Source organism: Bombus fervidus, chromosome 2 (genome assembly GCF_041682495.2).
Source record: "Bombus fervidus isolate BK054 chromosome 2, iyBomFerv1, whole genome shotgun sequence".
In the NCBI taxonomy this organism is placed as follows: domain Eukaryota; kingdom Metazoa; phylum Arthropoda; class Insecta; order Hymenoptera; family Apidae; genus Bombus; species Bombus fervidus.
The window spans coordinates 11,578,969-11,599,417 of NC_091518.1; the positions used below are offsets into that span (position 1 = coordinate 11,578,969).

The following is a 20,449-nucleotide window of genomic DNA, read 5'->3' on the forward strand; positions in this document are numbered from 1 at the left end:
ATACTTTATAATTTATATAAAAATAGTTTTATTTTAACAAAATCAAATTATCTAATAAGTTTACAATGTTATTAAGGTTTGTAATTAAATTGCATATACCAATTATTGTAAATCAACTTTATTTGTTTATAACACAAATTTTGTGTACTGCTTCTATTATTAAAGAATAATAGAACTAGTCAGTTTAGCTGCCACTGCACAAGAAGGAACAATTTATGCAACTACTCGCATAAATATAATAGATACAATATGTATGATTATCATAAAGTACATCTTTATATATCTTATTAATTACTTCGTCCAAATGAGCACATGAAAATGTTATATCATACCTTAGCTACTATTTTCTTAAGTTTATGTTGTATTGTCTATATTTACAATAGTATAGTAATTGTCATTAAGGCAATTTGAGTTTCAAAGCAGGTACAATAGATGGATGCAGACAGTACTTTGGACAATTGACTTAATGATATCGTTTAGTTTTGCACGTGTAATTACGATATTTACTGTTATTAATTTGAGAGAATGAGTATATGACTTTTACATACAGTCCAACACTATTATTGAGTTTCAGTTTGAAACTCAGACAACCTGCATTGTTTTGACTATATCATAATACTACTTACACTAGTTTTTTAACATAGTCATTAAATTAGATTGTTTTCATTTATTAATTGAGAAATGAAACAATAAAATTTATTACATACAGTACATTAATGAAATCTGTAATAAGATTATTGGTAAAAGTTTTAATGCATCAAAAATATTTAATGACTTTGTTACAGTAAAATAGCCCTTAAGCAATACCTCATGTTATTTATAATTTGACTTTATCAGAATAGCAGAATATTTATTGAATCGAAAAATTATTGTACTGATGTGATTCTATTTTCAGTTGCAAGCTTAATTGCTGTTTATTGCACATTAATTAGATTTTGTTATTTTATTTCAATAATCACTATTTGGTGTACTTTATGAAAATTGCCACAGGCACTTATGTTTTAAAATTTATTTAGTAATTGTCATTCCATTACATATTTTCTAAATTACTTTCAAAAGTATGTTTTTCTAATGCAATATTTATTTTTATTTTATTGTATTTATATACAATAACTCTTTGTAAACTACCAAATAATATATGAGTTTATTGATTTTTAAAACTGATTTCTACATTATGGTGAATTTCATCTATACATACAAGTGAATGCAATTATCAATAACTGATTTTGCATTCATCGTGGGAATGATTGATTTGAGTCTAACTGAATATTTTTTATTAATAATATGAAATAAATGCAACACATAATTGATAATAAGTTCATAATTCATTAGTTGAGAATTCTACATTTACTAAAAGGAACTATAAAAAAAAAAATGTAAAACATAATGGAATGAATTTTAAGTAATGATTTTTTCTCTTTCAAACGTGAGCATGAGGTGCATGTATTTACAAATAATACTATATAACATGTCTATACACATATGTTTGTGTAAATTTTCGATTCTGTTGAAAATATCAGCAATCTATATTTTATATTTTTCTTAGAAAAAATAGTTATTGATTTATGTTCATTTTCTATAGCGTATAATAAATCATATCATAGATAATGATAGAAAACAATTTCATTAAATTAATTCAGTTGTTGAATTTTGTAATAGTTTTCAAAAATAATAATTTAAATTTTAATAAAGATTTAGAATGTGATTTTTATAAACTTTTTTCAGTAACTGTCTAGTATCTTAATAATATTAATGTAATATTTCATTGATAAATAATGCATAAAATTAATGTACATATATATCTAACATATACCTTAAATTGATAAATATCTACAATATTTAACACAGGATGAGAGCATACGCTACAAAAATGCACTGGTTGTTAGGTACTTATATCAATTGTAAATGAGATATAAAAATCCTGTTAATCTACACACTACTTTCTATTTTTAAGTTTGCAACTACTGGTTGAGATGCAATTGTAATCTCACTGACTTCATCTGTTTCTGATTGACTTGATGTATCAGAAACATCATCTATTTCTTTCCTCTAAATAAAAATAGAAATAAAAGTAAAAATATATTGTGTATTATACTGTATATAATACATACATTTTCAATAATATTACATTAATAATAAGAATTATATTGACTCACCTTATGAGAATAGTGAATATTACGAAATACTCTTTGCATATCGGGATTACTTTCTAACGTGGAGGATTGACTGGACGGAGGATGTGAATATTCGGAAGTATTTTCCTCATCAGAAGCTAACACTCTTTCTATGCGTTCAGGTGCATGTTTAAATCTTCTTAACCTACATCCAGGACCAATTGGTCGCCTTGCAATACTTTAAAATAAATTCATTAAATTAAGATATGAATTAGATTAATTTCATACTTTTACATTATTCCAGAAAAAATACCTTCTTCTTTTTAAAGAATAATTATACGTATAACTCGGATCTTCGCCTTCTTCATCTGACCAACTTTCCTCACATGCATCATCTTCACGATCGCATAAAGTATCCATACTTTCAGAACAAGGTCGAGTTTTAATTTCTGATTGTTCGTGAAGTGTATTAGTATTGTTAACAATAATTCCACAAAAATGTCCGGACAGGTTTATAGGTTCTTCTTTGCCTCTGAAATGAACAATTGTTTGTTACTTTTAATTATTGTTAAAGTCCATATATTGATATATGTTTATATTAAATATGTTTTACCTGTGTTGTATCACATCATCGCAATTTCCATTATCTATAGGAGAAATAAGACGATTAGCATTAATAATTTCGCTAACCTTTCGACCAAGTGTTTCAAGATTATCGTCATCACTACAGTCCTTTAAACGTTCATTTCCATTTGCACGATTTTCATTTGAAGGTTCAGGACTGGAACAAGGACTAGATTGCATTCTATAATGAGCTTCGGATAAAACTGAATTTCCATTTAAACTTTCTGGTGTTTGTTTATTTAATGACTGTTTATTAAGACTATTTACAGAAAGTTTTTCTGTTGATGAGATTGTTGTTGTATGTCCAACAGGATTAAAATCAGTTTCGTTGATATCCATTATATCTGTCTGTGTTTGACTATCAACAAAACGTGCACATACTTCTGTACTCTGAAAACAGATATACATCCAGCATTATATTTTAATTTATTAATTAATAAGTACATATTCTCATGTTAGATACGTACTTTTCTTTCACGATGAGGACTCGATCGTGGGCTAGAATTTATACCACATCCAGATCCTACTCTACGATGCCTATATTTGCGTTGTTTGAAACTATTATTAGGGACTAAAACTGTCTCTGGTTGATTAGATTCATTTAGTTGGGTACACATAGTTGCTTTTATAGGAGTTTGTGGACAGTCTGTTGGGGATGGTGGAGTTGTTGGAGTAGATGATGTCGAAAATTGAGGGTTACGTCTACGATGAAGTCTTTCTTGAGCCTTTATAAGGGGGTGTACAAGTCGCTTCTTACATTGCTTATACCCACTTTGTTGTTCTCGTCTAAGAGAGAAAATAAGATATATTAAAATTACTTACTATTAGCTATTCTAATTTTCTAATTTATTACTTACTTAATTACATCTCGTTCACGCTGTTCCAACTGTAATAAAACAGCGCTTAATTCTAAGTACAAATTATTAGTACGTTCGAGTTTACGTTCATAATGTTCTCGAATATCTTGAGCATGTCTTAATTCATCCTCACGTCGTCGAATGAGATCAGCTTCAAATCTTGGACTACTACAACTATTTGTCTGCATTTGTTTCATATGATCTCTAATTTCTTTTTTCCAAGATTGCTGTAATTATAAAAATTATAAACAACTTTTAATATTTAAATAGGTTTCTTTCATTTTTATTTTTAAGTTTTCAATTTACCTGTGTCTTAAAGTAATCATCAGGTTTTTTACATAGCACTTCAACTGCTGCAATTCCGAGGTGAATTTCAATATGTTTAAAGGAAGGTCTATTACGTGGTTTTGCAGCCCAACATTGTTTTACAAGTAACCTGTAACCTTCTGGACAGCTTGCAGGGATTGGTAAATGAAGAGAATTATTGCCCACGCCCCAAATGATTGCGGAAGAATCCACGTCTTTATAAGGTATTTCTCCGCTTAAGAGTTCCCATAATACCACACCATACGACCATATATCTACTTTCTCAGAACAAGGCTCGTTTCTGATGATTTCTGGGGCCATCCAGGCAACTGTACCAGCAAAACTCATTCTTGTACTAATTTCATTCCATTCTCTACTAGTTCCAAAATCGCTAATTTTGACAATTTCTCCTTGTCCTATCAACACACTGAAATCGTAAATAGAATTTAGAAGATAAACACGTAAATATAGTATGTAAGTATAGTAAAGACAAAGATGTTCTTATTTTGTGAGGTAAATAAAAATTTACTGAGCCTAAAAATATATATGAATTTAATTATATTAGGTTAAATAACATACTTTGGGCTTTTAAGATCTCTGTGTATAATTTTATGTGCATGGAGATAGGCCATTCCAGCTGCAATTTGTTTTGACCATGATACTAATCTAGGAGGTGGAACTGGTTCTCCAGCCCTAAGGAGGTCGTATAATGGTCCGTATGGACAAAATTCCATTATTATACAGTAACATGGTGCTTGTGTGCAAACACCTCTGAGAATATATAGAGATTATTTATATTATTTTTTATAGCATTTTTAGTACAGCTAAAAACTTACTTAAATTGAACAATATTTGGATGATTTAACTTCCGTAAGTGCCGTATATCAGTTTCACGTGGCTCTCGCACCTTTTTTACAGCTACAACTTCTTTATTTAATTTTCCACTAAATACTGCCCCTTGTGCTCCAGATCCAAGCCATTGGAGTTCACTGATTGATTCAAATGGTATTTCCCAGTCATCCGCTAAAATTATTTGATTTTATCCTATAAATAATGTTACAAAAACTATATTAAATCTACAAAAAGTGATTACTTACTTTGATGTCCTTTAATTTTTTCATTAACAGCTGCTTTTGAAAGCATAGTCCAAACTGGACGCATGCAGCCTAATATACCTTCCACCCAGCTTGATCTTTGTGCATCTAAAGTTCCAGTACCTGGAGTACATTTTGTTGCAGTTTCACTAGAGTTACTATTGCTTTCTGAATTGCTATGATTGTTATTAGGTAATTGAGCATCACGTGGGTCAGGGATAATAGGACCTCCTGCAATTCCACTCAGCTGACCTAATTCTTCTTGTATACATAACATGCTAAAATAAATAATCAAAGACATTAAAAGACTTAATTTCTGAATATGAAAATGTTAAAATATTAATGAAAGAAGAAAATTATTTCAATTATTTTGCTATTTTTATTCAATAAATATAATTTTTTACAATGCAGCAAAAATACTATCATAAAATATGTAGCAAATGTGTATTACAAAATTTTATTAAACAAGAGTTAAAAGAATTTTGTTTTTTACTGGAGTTTCTCATCTTGAACTACTGAAAATAATGTAATATATGATATTGCGAATTGAAATATTAACTATAGGAAAAATGATAGTAAGGAGTAAAAATATTCTTTATTAATTTTTTTGGAAGTTATTAATTTAATCTTGAATAAAGCTTCTAATATAAAATAACTGACTAACTTATAACCTTTTTAAAAGAATAAATAATTGTTATGAAATTTTTATTCAAAATGACAATATATAAATTATTTTTAAAAATGTACTATTTAAACAAATTTCTTTATTAATTCATTAATTTATACTAATCAAATTATCTTAATCAAACAATAGTCATATTTTTTCGCTTTATAACTATTATTAATAAACTTAAGTCCCTAACATATCTGTGTTGAAAAATTTCAGAATTTAGACTCCAAACAAAAGAAAAGTGACGTTATTTCGAAAAACGCAACAAAGAGATTTGGGCATATAAAATTTTCATGTCTTATTGTCATAACAAACGATTCGTTACATACACAATCAATATGGACATGTGTATGTATTAAAATCGTCATGTTAAAACGTCATGAAATCTACTAATGTAAGTGAAATTAATAGGAACATTAATCACTGAGCATCGATTTCCTTAAATGACTTGTACACCTGTCAAACATGTAAGCTGTGATCGTAAGTCGTGAGTCAAGTAGCTGTTATAAGCAATATCATACGATAAGTGTATCTGCAATGTACTTTACTTCTGTGTATTATGTATCTTGTGCTATATCATTTAAAAATACTCTTTCGTGTTTATATCGAAGATACTGAAATCGCGTAAGAAAGACATGTTTTAATAACTGAAAAATAGAAATGATAAAAATGATATGGGTCGTGTGATTAGGAATTATGTTTAGGACATAAATATATCTGATAAACAGAAAAGATTGACAATATGAGTTTCTATAGATGTGTTAGTGTGGGGACAAGATCAAAGCCGTCAACGATGGTGCCGTTATGCCGTTATCGGAAGCGCATTCCGGCAACTTAGCCTTCGTCCTCACCTCCTCGTACCGACGTTGTTTGGAACGACCACATCGTCGTTCTGTGTCTTCCGAAGGAAAAATCGTGTAAATACCATCGTATCACGTGTAGCATATGGATATAACACGCTTGACCCATACACTGAGAGAAAGTGTCACAAAACCATGCCACTGATTGAACGTTTTCACGATAAACAAAATATAAATACGATGAAACTATATACGATGCATACGACCACGAGACATATCGTAAACTAACAAGTTAGCCGGCAGAGGGCCGCATTTACCGTTTGCTTTTATGTGTGTATGTACAGTATGATGCATGACGATGTTACGATTAAGTGGTTGTTTGCAGTTGTAGTGCATTACAATTTGACAATCGAAAATTATATGATCATTCTACATATCATTTATAGAACATATAATTTTAAATATAAATTTTAAGGTTTACCTATGATAGAAAATTAAGAATGCGCATGCGTAATTGTACGCGCGTAATTTAATGTAACAAAGCGCGTTATTTCAAATTTATTATATGTAATACTCGTTTTATATTTGACACTGTAAAAATACTACATATTTACCTGTTAGTGAATATGTGCGCTTCCGGATGAGAAGGTGATAAAACTACTTGATTGACACCCGATGACGCTTCTGTTTCCTGAGATTCAAATTTGTACATCTCAGGTTGCGACAGTGTCTCTGTCCCGGCAGGAGTACGCATGGTTGTTTATTGTTTTGTATTCAAATTCTGTAACATAATTTATCATTTGATAAATAATACAATTTATGGATGTAAACTTCCTTACTAGTATTATTTTAAGTAAGAGAACATTTTTGACGCTTGTTACATGCACGTGTATATCGTTAAAAAATGTATTCGTCGCAATATTACTTTATCATGAGCGAAGACCAGAGGAAAAAGAGAAAAGACGAATAAGAAATCACCTTTAGCATAACATGGGGAGGCTGGGTTCAATGGAATGCCGATCTAGTAAGAGGCGTGGTATGTGGCCGTCACATACCAAACAACCGTGCTTTTATTTTTTGTGCAGATTCCTTAGGTTAAACTTAATCATACTTACATTTTTAGCCAATAATTAAAGAAATCACGCTTTCTAACAGAATATTAGCACGAAAGGTAAAGTGAAAGATATATTTAAAATTTGAGTATTGCATATAGCTTGTCTTTTATCTAATACTTATGAAACAACAAAAGTCTTTGCTTTTTTCAATTACAAAGTCTTCGTAATTTTGTAGCAAAAATAATGCGACAGAAAACAAGAGGATTAATTAAAAATCCAACCGGTTTTGCAAAAAACCTTTATCAGATACTGGTTTAAACACGGAACCCTTTCGCGCTACGAGAAGAAAAAAAAAGGATACAGAGTTTTGTATAGTGAGTCATTCGTAGGTGTGTCTTGGATTAATCCACAGCACCTGTGCTAGGTAAGCTCTAATATACTAGGAACCACCCCCGAAACCTAGATTTGCTGGGAAAAGGGAGGGGGAAGGGGGGATATTTCGTGATTCCAAATATATTTATTTGGGATAAATACAAAGAAAGACGTTATTAATGGCTTTTATATGATTATTCAAATAATTTTATTTTCAAGATTGAATGTATTTACAGAATATATTTCTAGAGCTGGAACCTTCACATGATACAATGAAAGGGTTTCTGAAAATTTTGCTAGAGTTAACAGATCGATGTTCCAAAAGAGTGAACATGTTGCACCCCTCGTTTCTTGAACAGACTATTTCCGTGAGTAAAGTTGGGGAAGAATGAATCGTAATGAGTAGGGTGCTCATTGTCTATCCTGATTTGTCGCTTTGTTGACCAGAATGCTATAATTTCAAGGTATGAGTGAACATTACGATATGGATGTTTAATATTATATTTTAATGTATTCAGTATATCACAAAGTAGATTAAAATATGGAATTATGTGTACATGACTAATGTTATAGCGGCAAATTTAATAAGTTAACAGAATATATTACGTCAGCTTCAAACCTTTATATTTTCGTTACATATACATGTGTGCGTGACTTTGTTGCATTGAGAAGAGTTCCATCGTAAGTTTTATAGAACAATCTAAAAATACTTCCAATATCGAGGTCGCGAAACAAAAGAGAAGAGTTTGATAGAAAACTTAAGTACGATAAGAAATAGAAATGGTTTATTACGTATAACGTAATGAACAAATTCTGTTAATACATTGAAAAAAGGATGAAATACATATTAATACTTCCATCATTGCATTCGTTAACATCTTTTTACGAATACACCTCCGTATCCTTCAACGGAGGTGGAAGAAATTTCAGTTTTGTTGTTGTCTGAAACGCACGAAATGCAATGTATACGATAGAAATGATAACGTGGAAAAATATCTATGAAATGTTTTAAGTAGATCATCACTAGAATAAATTAGGATTTTTAAAAAATTTATTGATTACATAAAAAATGAATGAGTGCTATATGATCTAGTACGGAAGGTGTATCAAATAGTCTTAATTCATCGTTTATATACTGCATCATTACTATCAAAAATGAAATTCGATGTCTATTATGTATACGTGTTAAATATTTCATTAGAGCAACGTGTATAGTATTGGTGCACATCCTAGCGTTGAAATCACCCGATAAATTGAGTGATCGCGATGCTGTTTATAGCATCAGTGATCGGTACACATATTGCTTTAATACGGTTCTAACTAGACGATATTTTGATAATATTTCAAGAAAATGAACTTCATTACTTATTTTTTAAACACAAGTGAAATGAAATTCAGTATAATCTACCTGTTCAAGGACACGTAGTACAATGTAATAAAAGAAATATGTCACAAGAACTTAATAATAACTTTATATACTACTATCTTATATAATGTTTATTGAAAATAAACATGTTTGATACTTTTGTCTTTACTCGGCTCAAAAACGCAAAAAGTACACGTGTGTATTGCATATATAGTGTATATTAAGAAAAGAAGCTTTTCCCGAAATTATAATATACTCGAAAAATAAATAACAGGCAGTTTTTCATTTTATATACCAGTACTCATCATTTTCAACATTTTACTGGTTTTAAAGAAAACCGAACCTTATTAATATTTAAGATAAAAATCCTTTTATTTTAATATGTACGGATTAATTCGAAGAACCTGTTTTTATACCGAGCATCCTTTTTCATTCATCGCCTTTCTTTAAAAGCGTTCTTTTTTCATTCATACGAAAGTAATGGACACGTTTACTAAAGAAGTAATAAGAGTACGATTCAAAGTGCCGACAACTTGGGCCAAATGACGCTTCAGTGTTTGAGACGAGACGCACGAAACGTGCACCACTGCGACGCGACGGACGGAACGAGATTCGTGCTCAGTGCAGAACGATCGGGAACGTGAGCTTTCACTTTCCTCGAGCGGCTTGCACAAGCGAGACACTACCGTGGTCAGGGCGCACGACATTTGGTACGAAAAACTCGTCGAACCATGAAGCGTCGGATATTCAGACAACGGCGATACCTAAAAGTTTCCCGTGTTTGAAAACCAGAGAAAAGAAAGAGGAAGAGTATGGAGAAGACGCTTTATTGATTAAGCTCGGGCAACCCCTCTTTTCTTACCTTTATAAAAAAAATATCTGCCGACGATGAACGACGACAGTGGCAATCCTCTAACAAGTATCCATATAGTTGTATCTGGCGCCATACATTTGCGAAGTCTCTGCAACTGCTAAGTCTGACACTATAAGCATGAGAGTCCTCGACTCTTTCAAAAAACGTATCTTCGTGTTGCACGTCACGATAATCATGCAAAAGACATATATACGTGTCTTCACTGTTCAAATGATTACACTAGTACGTACGCTCGAAATTGTAAGCGAGCTCAAAGAGCCGCGGATTTATTCTCGGTTGACGGTCATGAAAACAACCCCACAACACCCCGACGCACGACGCGTCCAGCGGACACTAAACAAAATGGCGCGTACCATCGTCCATGGCTTCGACACCAGAGTGCGCCTGCTTTCTGTGGGAGTGTGTAAAGACGATGGGTTCTGTATCTAGTAGAGGGAGATAAAGTACCGAACAGGTCCGTCTATTCAAACCACGCCTCTTGGTATTCGAGTCGCGCACACGAATACTACTACGTGCTGTGTTCTATGTATCCATGCGCAGGTTTACAGGGAAGCATGTATACTTTCGAAGAATCCTGTTAATTTATTGATATCTTAAAATAACATATTTTAATATTCCATTTGTTATAGTAGCTTCAATGATCTCGTTAATAAATGTCGCACAATTAAAAGTGTAAGGGTACAGAGCAGATATTGATATATTATTTAGAAATAACCTTACAATTAATAATATACTTTTTAAAGAGGCAGCTATGCGACCCTGTATATGTTAGATGGCGCCACTACTGTACATGCTACTTCCTTCAACCCCACATTATGAAAAATCGCTAACTTAAAGCTTTGGAACATTATCTTCTTGATTTTATGAAAGAAGAAGAATAGATAAATTCCATGTTGATTACATATGCCTCAAGATTTATGTAATTAATTCATATTCAAAAACCTTGTTTTTTTTATGACAATACATACATACTATCGCCAGATTTAAAAGATTAGTAGTGGGGTATACTTAATCTTAAAGGTGCTCAATAGTTAGGATATGCAGTGGGGGCGATGAAGGGGCAGCAAACGAGTTTCTGACAATCGTAGCTGTACCTGTAACGCTTGACTGATGCTAGAGAACGGTGTGGATAGTGCATCTGTCGTTGTTTATATAGTATTCCCCACGCTATAGGTTCTTTTCTTTTTTTCTACCTTTACATAACGCGTCTAAAACTTAGACCTTGAAATATCTTAGGTAACCATAACAGATCATTTTATTTAGAAATTTCAAAATGTCCTATATCAATATATTTATAAAAAATATTTAAATTTGGTTGCGCCCAATATTCATTCATTTATCATTTATATATGTAAAGTATTTAAATCTTAAAATAATCTGTAAGTGTTAAATAGTCTAATATATTAGTTATTAAATTTTCGTTTAATATATACTTAAATATCGATAATCATGTTTTAAAAATTATATTACATAATATTCTCAAAGTTTAATTATAATTAAAGTTAATCAAATAAAGTTCAAAGTTTCATTATACTTTAACAGTGATGCTGTACCATATAATACCGTTCTCGATAAATTTATTCTTTCGATTCTCCCTGGATGAACAGAAGAGGGGAAATAGATGACTACGGTTCTTGGAAATATTTTCGTTATTTCTTGGAAATGGTCAGAACTTTTCCGTTCTGTATCATTTGGATTCAGCCGCCCCTTCGCACAAGCGCAGAATATACCTTCCTACTTATTCCTAACTCCCACATTATAAAAGGGATGTGTAGTACAAAGATGCTCATTTTCTCATTTACTTTCTCCCACCCTTTCCAAGTTAAACTGAAAACCATTCTTGGTTTGTTAAATACGTCTCGTCTTCTTTATGTTAAATTTCTTTTTATCTTTTTTTTACTACATTTCTTGTTTTGTCTTTGTCATCGTTGCATTTTAGACGTAGACATCTATTATACCTACATAATATGCAATATACAACGTCGCAAGTTGGTCGATTTTCTTGTGACGTCATAGTTACCCTTCCATACGTGTTTTTGACTCCTACGTACACAATATTTGAATTCGTCACGAAAAATAGCTTGGTTTTGTGATACAAGTAAAAATTTATGTACACAAAGAATGTTGTAAAAAGTTTATAATTAATTTTTTATTTATTACATTTCAATTATGAAAACTAATTATGATTTATTATTACTTTGCATGAGGAACCAATTCTTTATAGTCTTTTACAACATTTTCAAGCACTGCAAATGCTTGTAAAAAATCATCTTCTTCTAAGCCAAATTGTTTATATTGATGTAAAAATGCAGAATGAACATAAGACTTCCAAGCTTTGTTTAAAAGTACATCCAAAGAATAAGAAATTTGGAAATTATTGGTTATCAATGCAAGAAATTTATCATGGTTTAAGAATTTTCGGTTTTGATGCAAATGAGTGAACCAATTGATTGTATTCCAGTCTGCATATAAATGTTTTTCTTTAAATATGTCAGTTACTATAGGATCTTGTTCTGATGCTATTCCACGAGTTATCAAAATGTTTGATATTGAGCAAGCATATGTATGACGTGTGGTGTTGCTTAATGAATTAGATGGTACTTTTAATTCAACATTAGTTAACCGTGAATTGAAGTTTGATATTCTAAGCGTTTGCTTTAAATGATGTATATATGAATTCCAATTATATACAGGTTCATAGTTTGCGAATGTTGCAGGTATATGTGGGCTACTCTTGATTGTTGCTATTTTATATGAAGGGTGACATGCTATCTGTGATAATAATGAATTTATGTTATAGTTTATACAATCTACTGGTTGAAATACAGCTAGTAGCTTTTCTGAAATAACCTTATTCATATCTTGTAAATTTGTAGGTGATTTCTTCAATAAATTGGTACATATATTATATATCTGTTCATTCTCAATTAAAATATTGATATCACTTTCACTGTAAAGTTTTGCTAAAGTCAATAGTGTATTATAGTTTTGTGTACATACTTCTCCAAATGAAAATGGTAATATTGATGTGTTAATAATAGATTTTTTACTATATTCTTTACGCAATAGTTTTGTAATATAACTTCCAATGCCAGATCCTGTTCCACCTGCAGAACTTAATAACAAAAGAAATCCATCAAAATGATCTAATTTTTCAATTTCTTGTCTGACACAATTTAATATCACATCGCTTAATTCATATCCTTTTATCATATAACCAAATGCCCAATTATTTGCACAACCTCCTCCAGCTTGACAAATTATATTCTTTGTTGAATATGTCCATGAATTACTTTTATCGTTATAAATTTTACTTATTACCTTTTGCTCAGTATCAATAAGAACTGCTCTTGCCAAACGTTCATTATTTTTAGATATACCATTAAACCATTTATTAAATGTGTCTTCTGAATATTGATAATTATCCTTATATGATACACCTGTATTTGCACATTCCAAATCAGATGATACTTCTGAGAATAATGTATGTCCTAGTTGATTTCCACATTGCCCAAATTGTATGGTAAGCATTATTAAAATATATCATTTACACAAGTTATAAAACTAGTTCATTATATTATCAAAACAGGAAAATACATCTTGCTCGTTACATTCGACTGAAGCGTATTTAATACATGAAAATAGATATAAATGTGACTTGATTGAAATGATTTGTATTTAAAGATATAAGATATAAACAGTCATAAAGAAAAGTAAATTAGGTATTAATATTTATACACAGTATAACATTTTTTTATCGAGCAAATGTATACTTGTTAAGAAAAGGATTCATTTCGAATGGTTACATAAGTTGTTTTGAAGGTTCATTGACAAAAAAACAAATTTAAGTTGGATTATAAGTAGGACTGCTACATGATCAGTCAAAGGTAATATTTGTAAATAGTTTAATAACTCACCGCGAGATCACGCAATCATAACGCGCGATGAAATTGTTAAAAATAGCAATAAGGTTTATAAATTATTGGTTGTAATGTCTTCAAAAATATTATATTTTATTTTATTTATTATTTATTGTACATAGTCCTTGTTTATTGGCTTAAAATAAACTTCCGGTTTTATATTTTTTCTCTTATTTGCAAATTTACCTCTCACACTTTCGCCCTCTTCATTCATCTTTTTCATTTATATCATATGCATTCTGTTTACGGACTATAAATATCGTATTATATTTAAGGGTATATATATATAATTAGAACGTTTTTGTACATTAGTACAAGATATATTCGAAAATATCTGTATACGATATAAAAATAAATTACAGAAAATTTTCATTGTATGTGAATAAATTAATATCTTCGTAATTCAAAATATACTACGTGTATATGAGAATAGATAAGCATACAATAAATGTCATTAAATATTATTTAAGCCTTATTTTATATAAAGACGCTGTTGAAAAGTTTACGACCAATTTTATAATTACTAGGTATAATGTATTATTTCTAAAGACGGACATGTGTCATTAGTGATTCTCTTGAATATTAGTTATTTTTATTAAAGATGTAATTTTTTTTTTATAACATACGGTTATCGTAAATGCTCCAAGAATATGCTATTCAAATCAACTTCACAAAGAAATCAATAATGATTACTCTGCTTATATAAAACAATTAAATCTTTTTAACAAAATTATAGAAGATGTTTTTAATGTATTTAATACGATTAATGTTTTGATATCAACGTAAGGTAAAGTTTAACATTAACGAAAACCAGTAATGTAGATGTCTTTAACGGAAGAAAGATTTACAGTAAAACGTTATGTAACTAAATTTATTTTGTTTCACGTGTTTCAAACATTTTTTTTAGTTACTTAATACCTTGAACTAATAACAAGATTATGCATATATATATTTAAATTTTCTTTCTAAAGATTCTTTGAAACATGCAAACATATTGCATATTTCGGCAGATAATCTTCAAAACATGAGTGTTTTTTATCAACTGCTATGCTACATATGTATACATGTATAATCGGAGCGTTAACTACTTAGATAACATGAGACTTAAGTGTCAAATAAGAAGATACATAAAAGTTAAGTAGGAAATTATTATAATAGATTGCGTGTAATATTATAATATAATTCATAAAAATTCATAAAAAATGTTAATTCATAAAAAAATAAACAAGTACAATCTAACAGTAGGTATGTAATAATCTATACTACTCTGATTTCAAGCATCATTATCATGCAAACAACATGTGAAATGGGAAAACGCAGTGGGACAAGTTCATTGCTATTATCATATCGTATCTAACTTTACAAAAATAAATATTGCTAGCAGCAAGTGAACTCTGCATTTCAGTGACTTACAATTCGACGAGATGTAAGACTAGAATTTCCAGTTGTACACGACGAAAAAAAAAAGACAGAGAGAGGGATTGCAAACAATTTTGCAGCTTGGTCGACAAATCATCGACAGTTCGTCATGACGACAAATCACGGATAGATAATACCGACGCTGGACAATCCTATTTAATCAGCTCGCTTTAGTTTTCATTGATTGAGACCTCGTGTCTTATCGTAAAGAGATTCATGAAACGGTGAAAGTGCTGCTTAACTGATAATGATGAATTGGGCGTGAACATTTCACCAGCTTCTTTTTAAATCTTCCTTTAGCTTCATTTTAATATACGCCAGTGACGTATCGAAGATTTCCTTCTCCAACCGTGTGTGCTAACGACTGTCACGTCCTTCGTGAAACTCGTTGAACGTCACAAAGCAGTGACGTAGAGTTGTGAAACGACGTGAGACGAAGCGAAGACAGTGAACGAAGCGATAGGATGTTAATATTAGTCGAATCGTTTAAGAATTTCAGCGACGCGTCGGATTACGTCTAATTTTTTTTTATGTGACATACATTTTTACGGGGTGTGAAAACACGAGTTTATCTGTGTCGAAGTTCCAGCTGCGACCTTCGGAGGCGCGTGGTATCACCGGCAATAGTGTCCGACAGTACAGAATCATTATAAGATTAACATTTACTTTATGAACGTGTTTTCATAATTATATCAATTTTATATATATATATATATATATTATATGTATCGCGTGTGTAAATGTACAGTGAGTGGCATGCACAAAGTATTTGGAAAGCGTACAATTTTTGAGAGCTCCGTTCATCGATATCTTCCTCTCGAGCAGCGTTGATGAAAATTCAACTATAAAGACGCCATGTTAAAAGCTGATAATAATAATTAGAGGCGCGGACAAAGTGACTGTGGTCAATGGAAACGATGATCTGTGCGAGGTAATTCCATTATGATTCACTTGATACATACTTGAAACTAAAATTACTTTAATCATTCTTCGTCATTGTTAACTTTTCTGCATAATTATTATTGTTATTATCAAATTTTTTGTCATCTTCTATATCTTTCTTATTACAATTTTCCTTGTAAGTGTTTTCCCTTTGACATCTTCCGATTCTTTAGTTTTGTCATGTTAGTATTTTATGATTGCGTAAATTTTATAGTATACATTGATCTTCGCCCCATTAGTGCGATTAACGCCACTCCAAATACATATTACGATAAGCCATTACTAGCTAGTCATAACTAACTGAAAAATTGAAAAATTAGGATAATAACATAATTTGTTCGTTTTGTTATTAAATTTGTTCAATAAATGGAAAAGAATGGAGCAAATGTAAATATAAATAGTTTAAGCTATTCGGTACCTCAAAAATGACTTTGATGATCTAAGTTGTAGGCCATTATGTAAACTGATCATAGATTAGTAACTTTCTAAATATGTATCCATTCTACAAGTGATTAACGATAATGTTTGCTCGGAATGTCTTAGGATTAGAAATGTGTTAGGAAAACAAAGGATATAATATCCTACAAAAGATTTTATGAAAGATTATCCGGTCATTTACAGCATATACGTATTGTTTGTCAAATGATATGTCTAATGTTGTGGAATTCACAAGTATAGATTGGTCAGAATGTATGTATATGATTATATGTAACTTAGCGTATTTATTGTTACTGGGATACATTGGTCGAAATATAAGACTGAATCAAATCTCAGTGTAAACTTGAGCATGTATCATTATTAAATTCTATTACATACATGTCTTTATCGCTAATCTCTTTTATTATTCTTATTTCATTTTCAAACTCAAATTCTTTATTAATCACATTGTATGAACTTATCATCTATCAGACGTGTTCTCCATTCATGCTATACTACTTGGTTGAAGATTCCTCATTAAGAAAATAGTTTCATTTGCATATTTAAACTACTTACATTCATAGTGTACAATAACGTAATTAAAATGTATGATAAGTAATTACACTTTTTCGTCAGCATACAAATTTTGTAACGTGTTAAACGGACTTTTTCTTTCTGCAGTGTGTTGGTATGGTGACATTGGTGCAACAGCATCGACAAACGGACGAAAACCAATATCTAAAAGATTCAAATCAAATAAGCAACGCCTCCATTGAAAATCGCGATAACGAAAACTGTGGAGGTGAGATAGTGCATTCTTCTGTTGATACCGTGGTTAGCGTCACCAGAAATGGCAGTCTTGCCGGTTCCTCTACGCAGTGCAGTAACATAGAAGATGACAGTGAGGATGATGAAACGGATATCGATGAAGGAGATTGGGTACCAGACTTACCCGTGCCGGCAGTGTTTAAGCAACATCAAGAAGTGACCACCGTCGATGGCAATGTGGTGCTTCCAAATGCAGATGTCTCGAATTTTGGTGATGTGCGCGTGAAGAATTCGAGTAACGTGCATCTTGGTAACAAAACCTTCTATAAAGGCCCAGTAACAATAAAGCAGTTCGTTTACACGAACCCGACTTCGATACAGGAACCCAATACGACGAAGAGCGATAATGTTCAAGCATCGAATGCAAATACCTCTGATTTGTCGACTACCAAAGGAGCTTCGACTGCGATCTTATCACAAAATCCTGATCTCCGTAACGGTAATTTTTTTTAGTAGTCTGCTCTCGATAGGTGCTGTGCGTGTTTAGGTTTCTGTGGATGTTTTTATGGCAATCTGTAAAAATGATCGTAACAGAAATACAATCTATTAGGTTTAGCTACATATAAATTTCATTGGGTAGCTATTGAATCTAAATCTTCTCCATTTTTTACGATGGATTAATTTTGAATGCACTGAGCCTAAATGCAGACGACCCACTTTTGTCTGCGCGATATTGTTGCAATCATATGTCTTTCTTTGTTTCCTTAACCAAGAACAACGGAGACAGACATATGATCGCAGCAATATTGCGCAGATTAAAGTCGCTCGTTTACATCGTGCCTGATACCGTGATTGTCTTCATTTTCTGGAAACTATTTATAGATAGTTGACTATTTGAAATAGCCTTATTTTAAATATAACGGAATGATGCAAAAATAAAAGGTGTTTTTATTTATGTATTTTATCTTATACTAAACACTTTTTTAATGTTTTCTCTACAAATGTTGGATTGATTAACTTTTTATGTGTAAATAAAATTTCTTTTATCGTAATGCGTAGACCTCTTGTCGTTAATTGTGCAATTTTATCATTGCACAGTTATTAAATGGGAATGATATAAACGACAGGAAATAATGATATTTTAAAATCTGTGTTAGGAAATTGATAAAATACGGGGGAATTCCAAGAATTAGGAGAGACAGCTACGAACGATTTCGCAGACCATATTTTTTCTACACAGTATATAGGTACTTCGATCTAGTTCCATTTCTGTACTTTGAGTTTAAAACCCTATCGTTGCTGTTATTACGCTAACAAAATAATGAATAAACCAAAGTCATATATTTGTTTTTATGTCAGAATAAAAAGGTATGTGCAGCTTATAATAGATATAATATTAATTGATGTTAACATATATAATATGCAATTTTTGATTCGCACGGTAATTGCATTTTTATATTTTTATTTTATTTAAAAATATGTTTATTCTGACATAGATTGACCGAGAACAGTGAGTGCTATGAAATTAGAACAAAAAACGCTGGTGACAGATGTAAGAAATTTTTAAGAAAGGATTAAAACGTATAAAATAAATATTATCAAAATCATCCGTATAAATATATTACTAATAATATTAGTAATGTAATGATTTCTTTCGTCTAATAATACTTTTATGTTATTTTAGTAACAAAATGGTTGTGGACCTGGCGATGCGCAGCGTTTTTGTGTTTACTAGCTTTGCTTCTTATAATTGTCGTTGTCATTGCGAATGTATACCTCACGCGCAATTCTACTACTACAACATCTGTAGGTTTTCCGCAAATTCCAGATTCTGGACTCGGAGGTAATATTCATAATTTTCTTAATCATCATATATCGTTAATTTTTGTTATATTTGTCGATCAATTTGTAGTTTAACGATAACTGAAAAGGTCTGAAGAATTAATATATTTGTTGTTTGTCAACGAGTTGTTTGTAACTAAATTATATTAATTAAATTACAGATAAAGTAAAAAATGTTCGTTTCATTGAACGAAATGAATGGGGTGCTCAACCACCTACGAAAGATTTAACAAAGATGAAACTTCCGGTACCGTACGTGATTATTAGTCATACGGTAACTGAATTTTGTAAAACACAAGCGCAATGTACATTTCACGTTCGAAATATACAAACATATCACATAGAATCTAGACTATGGTTGGATATCGCTTATAACTTTCTTGTTGGTGGCGATGGATACGTATACGTTGGTCGCAGTTGGGATTTTATGGGCGCTCATTCCTTTGGATTCAATAATATTAGTATAGGTATTTCTTTTATCGGAACATTCAACACCGTAATACCATCTAAAAGTCAACTGTACGCTGCGCAACGACTTATCGAATTGGGCATTGAAAATGGTAAAATTGCGCCGGATTATAAATTATTAGGACACCGACAAGTCTCGCGGACTTTAAGTCCAGGAGATGCATTATACAGTGTCATCCAAACTTGGCCCCATTGGTCACCATCGCCATAAAAAATCTTTTTTTTTTGTACAATACGATATATCAGTGATATTTCAAATGTATTCAATTATATATTCTTATCGTCCGAAATACAGATGGACATTTGTATAAATTTCGAACAATTAAATTCTGTTTGTATTTATATCTTCGTGTAGCAATTTAGTATGTACGTTACTTTATTGATAAAATTTGAACTATGACATTTTATATAAATTTATTGTAAATTAATCTGCAGATATTTAAATATATCTGATAAAATGTTAAATAAAGTATGAAACTATAAAAGTGATATAAGGATTTTTTTCAATTAGGATAAGATATTTAAGAAATATCATATTTTT

General features: G+C 31.0%; 3 protein-coding genes and 2 long non-coding RNA genes across 7 annotated transcripts; 2 read left to right on the forward strand and 3 right to left on the reverse strand.

The window, feature by feature from the left end:
- Positions 1-102: 102 nt before the first annotated feature.
- Wnd (Mitogen-activated protein kinase kinase kinase 13 wallenda) lies at positions 103-10,483 on the reverse strand. 2 transcript variants are annotated; one of them, XM_072021854.1, is made up of 12 exons: positions 10,121-10,483; positions 7,080-7,246; positions 4,999-5,273; positions 4,738-4,924; positions 4,481-4,672; positions 3,902-4,328; positions 3,596-3,822; positions 3,206-3,524; positions 2,728-3,128; positions 2,428-2,646; positions 2,157-2,352; positions 103-2,049 (listed from the first exon to the last, which is right to left on the reverse strand). In XM_072021854.1, the coding sequence occupies exons 2-12, from the start codon at positions 7,217-7,219 to the stop codon at positions 1,930-1,932; spliced, it is 2,703 nt and encodes a 900-aa protein (XP_071877955.1). In that variant the 5' UTR covers positions 7,220-7,246; positions 10,121-10,483; the 3' UTR covers positions 103-1,929. The 2 variants fall into 2 exon arrangements, with proteins under 2 accessions (XP_071877955.1, XP_071877956.1); XM_072021855.1 differs by lacking the exons at positions 7,080-7,246; positions 10,121-10,483 and adding an exon at positions 6,517-6,858.
- Positions 6,061-7,251, forward strand: LOC139997851 (uncharacterized). The gene is made up of 2 exons (XR_011803124.1): positions 6,061-6,193; positions 6,422-7,251. It is a non-coding gene; the product is annotated as an uncharacterized lncRNA (long non-coding RNA).
- Positions 10,484-12,252: 1,769 nt separating the features above from the next.
- LOC139997843 (tubulin delta chain) lies at positions 12,253-13,953 on the reverse strand. The gene has a single exon (XM_072021857.1). It carries the CDS (start codon positions 13,661-13,663, stop codon positions 12,326-12,328), a length of 1,338 nt encoding a protein of 445 aa, XP_071877958.1. The 5' UTR covers positions 13,664-13,953; the 3' UTR covers positions 12,253-12,325.
- Positions 13,954-15,463: 1,510 nt separating this feature from the next.
- On the forward strand, positions 15,464-20,402 carry LOC139997845 (peptidoglycan-recognition protein LC). 2 transcript variants are annotated; one of them, XM_072021862.1, is made up of 5 exons: positions 15,464-15,695; positions 15,772-16,402; positions 17,512-18,097; positions 19,283-19,441; positions 19,602-20,402. In XM_072021862.1, exons 3-5 carry the CDS (start codon positions 17,521-17,523, stop codon positions 20,117-20,119), a joined length of 1,254 nt encoding a protein of 417 aa, XP_071877963.1. In that variant the 5' UTR covers positions 15,464-15,695; positions 15,772-16,402; positions 17,512-17,520; the 3' UTR covers positions 20,120-20,402. The 2 variants fall into 2 exon arrangements, with proteins under 2 accessions (XP_071877963.1, XP_071877962.1); XM_072021861.1 differs by having other exon boundaries at positions 15,464-16,402.
- Positions 16,271-16,951, reverse strand: LOC139997852 (uncharacterized). Its single transcript, XR_011803125.1, has 2 exons — positions 16,832-16,951; positions 16,271-16,713 (listed from the first exon to the last, which is right to left on the reverse strand). It is a non-coding gene; the product is annotated as an uncharacterized lncRNA (long non-coding RNA).
- Positions 20,403-20,449: the final 47 nt, after the last annotated feature.

Excerpts from the sequence above, each read along its gene's own strand:
- Wnd (XM_072021854.1), bottom strand. The coding sequence starts at position 7,219 with ATGCGTACTCCTGCCGGGACAGAGACACTGTCGCAACCTGAGATGTAC. Across the intron at positions 2,647-2,727 it reads GATGATGTGATACAACACAG|AGGCAAAGAAGAACCTATAA; the intron begins GTAAAACATATT and ends TGTTCATTTCAG. Across the intron at positions 2,050-2,156 it reads ATATTCACTATTCTCATAAG|AGGAAAGAAATAGATGATGT; the intron begins GTGAGTCAATAT and ends ATTTTTATTTAG.
- LOC139997843 (XM_072021857.1), bottom strand. The coding sequence starts at position 13,663 with ATGCTTACCATACAATTTGGGCAATGTGGAAATCAACTAGGACATACA.
- LOC139997845 (XM_072021861.1), top strand. The coding sequence starts at position 17,521 with ATGGTGACATTGGTGCAACAGCATCGACAAACGGACGAAAACCAATAT. Across the intron at positions 18,098-19,282 it reads AAATCCTGATCTCCGTAACG|TAACAAAATGGTTGTGGACC; the intron begins GTAATTTTTTTT and ends ATGTTATTTTAG. Across the intron at positions 19,442-19,601 it reads TCCAGATTCTGGACTCGGAG|ATAAAGTAAAAAATGTTCGT; the intron begins GTAATATTCATA and ends ATTAAATTACAG.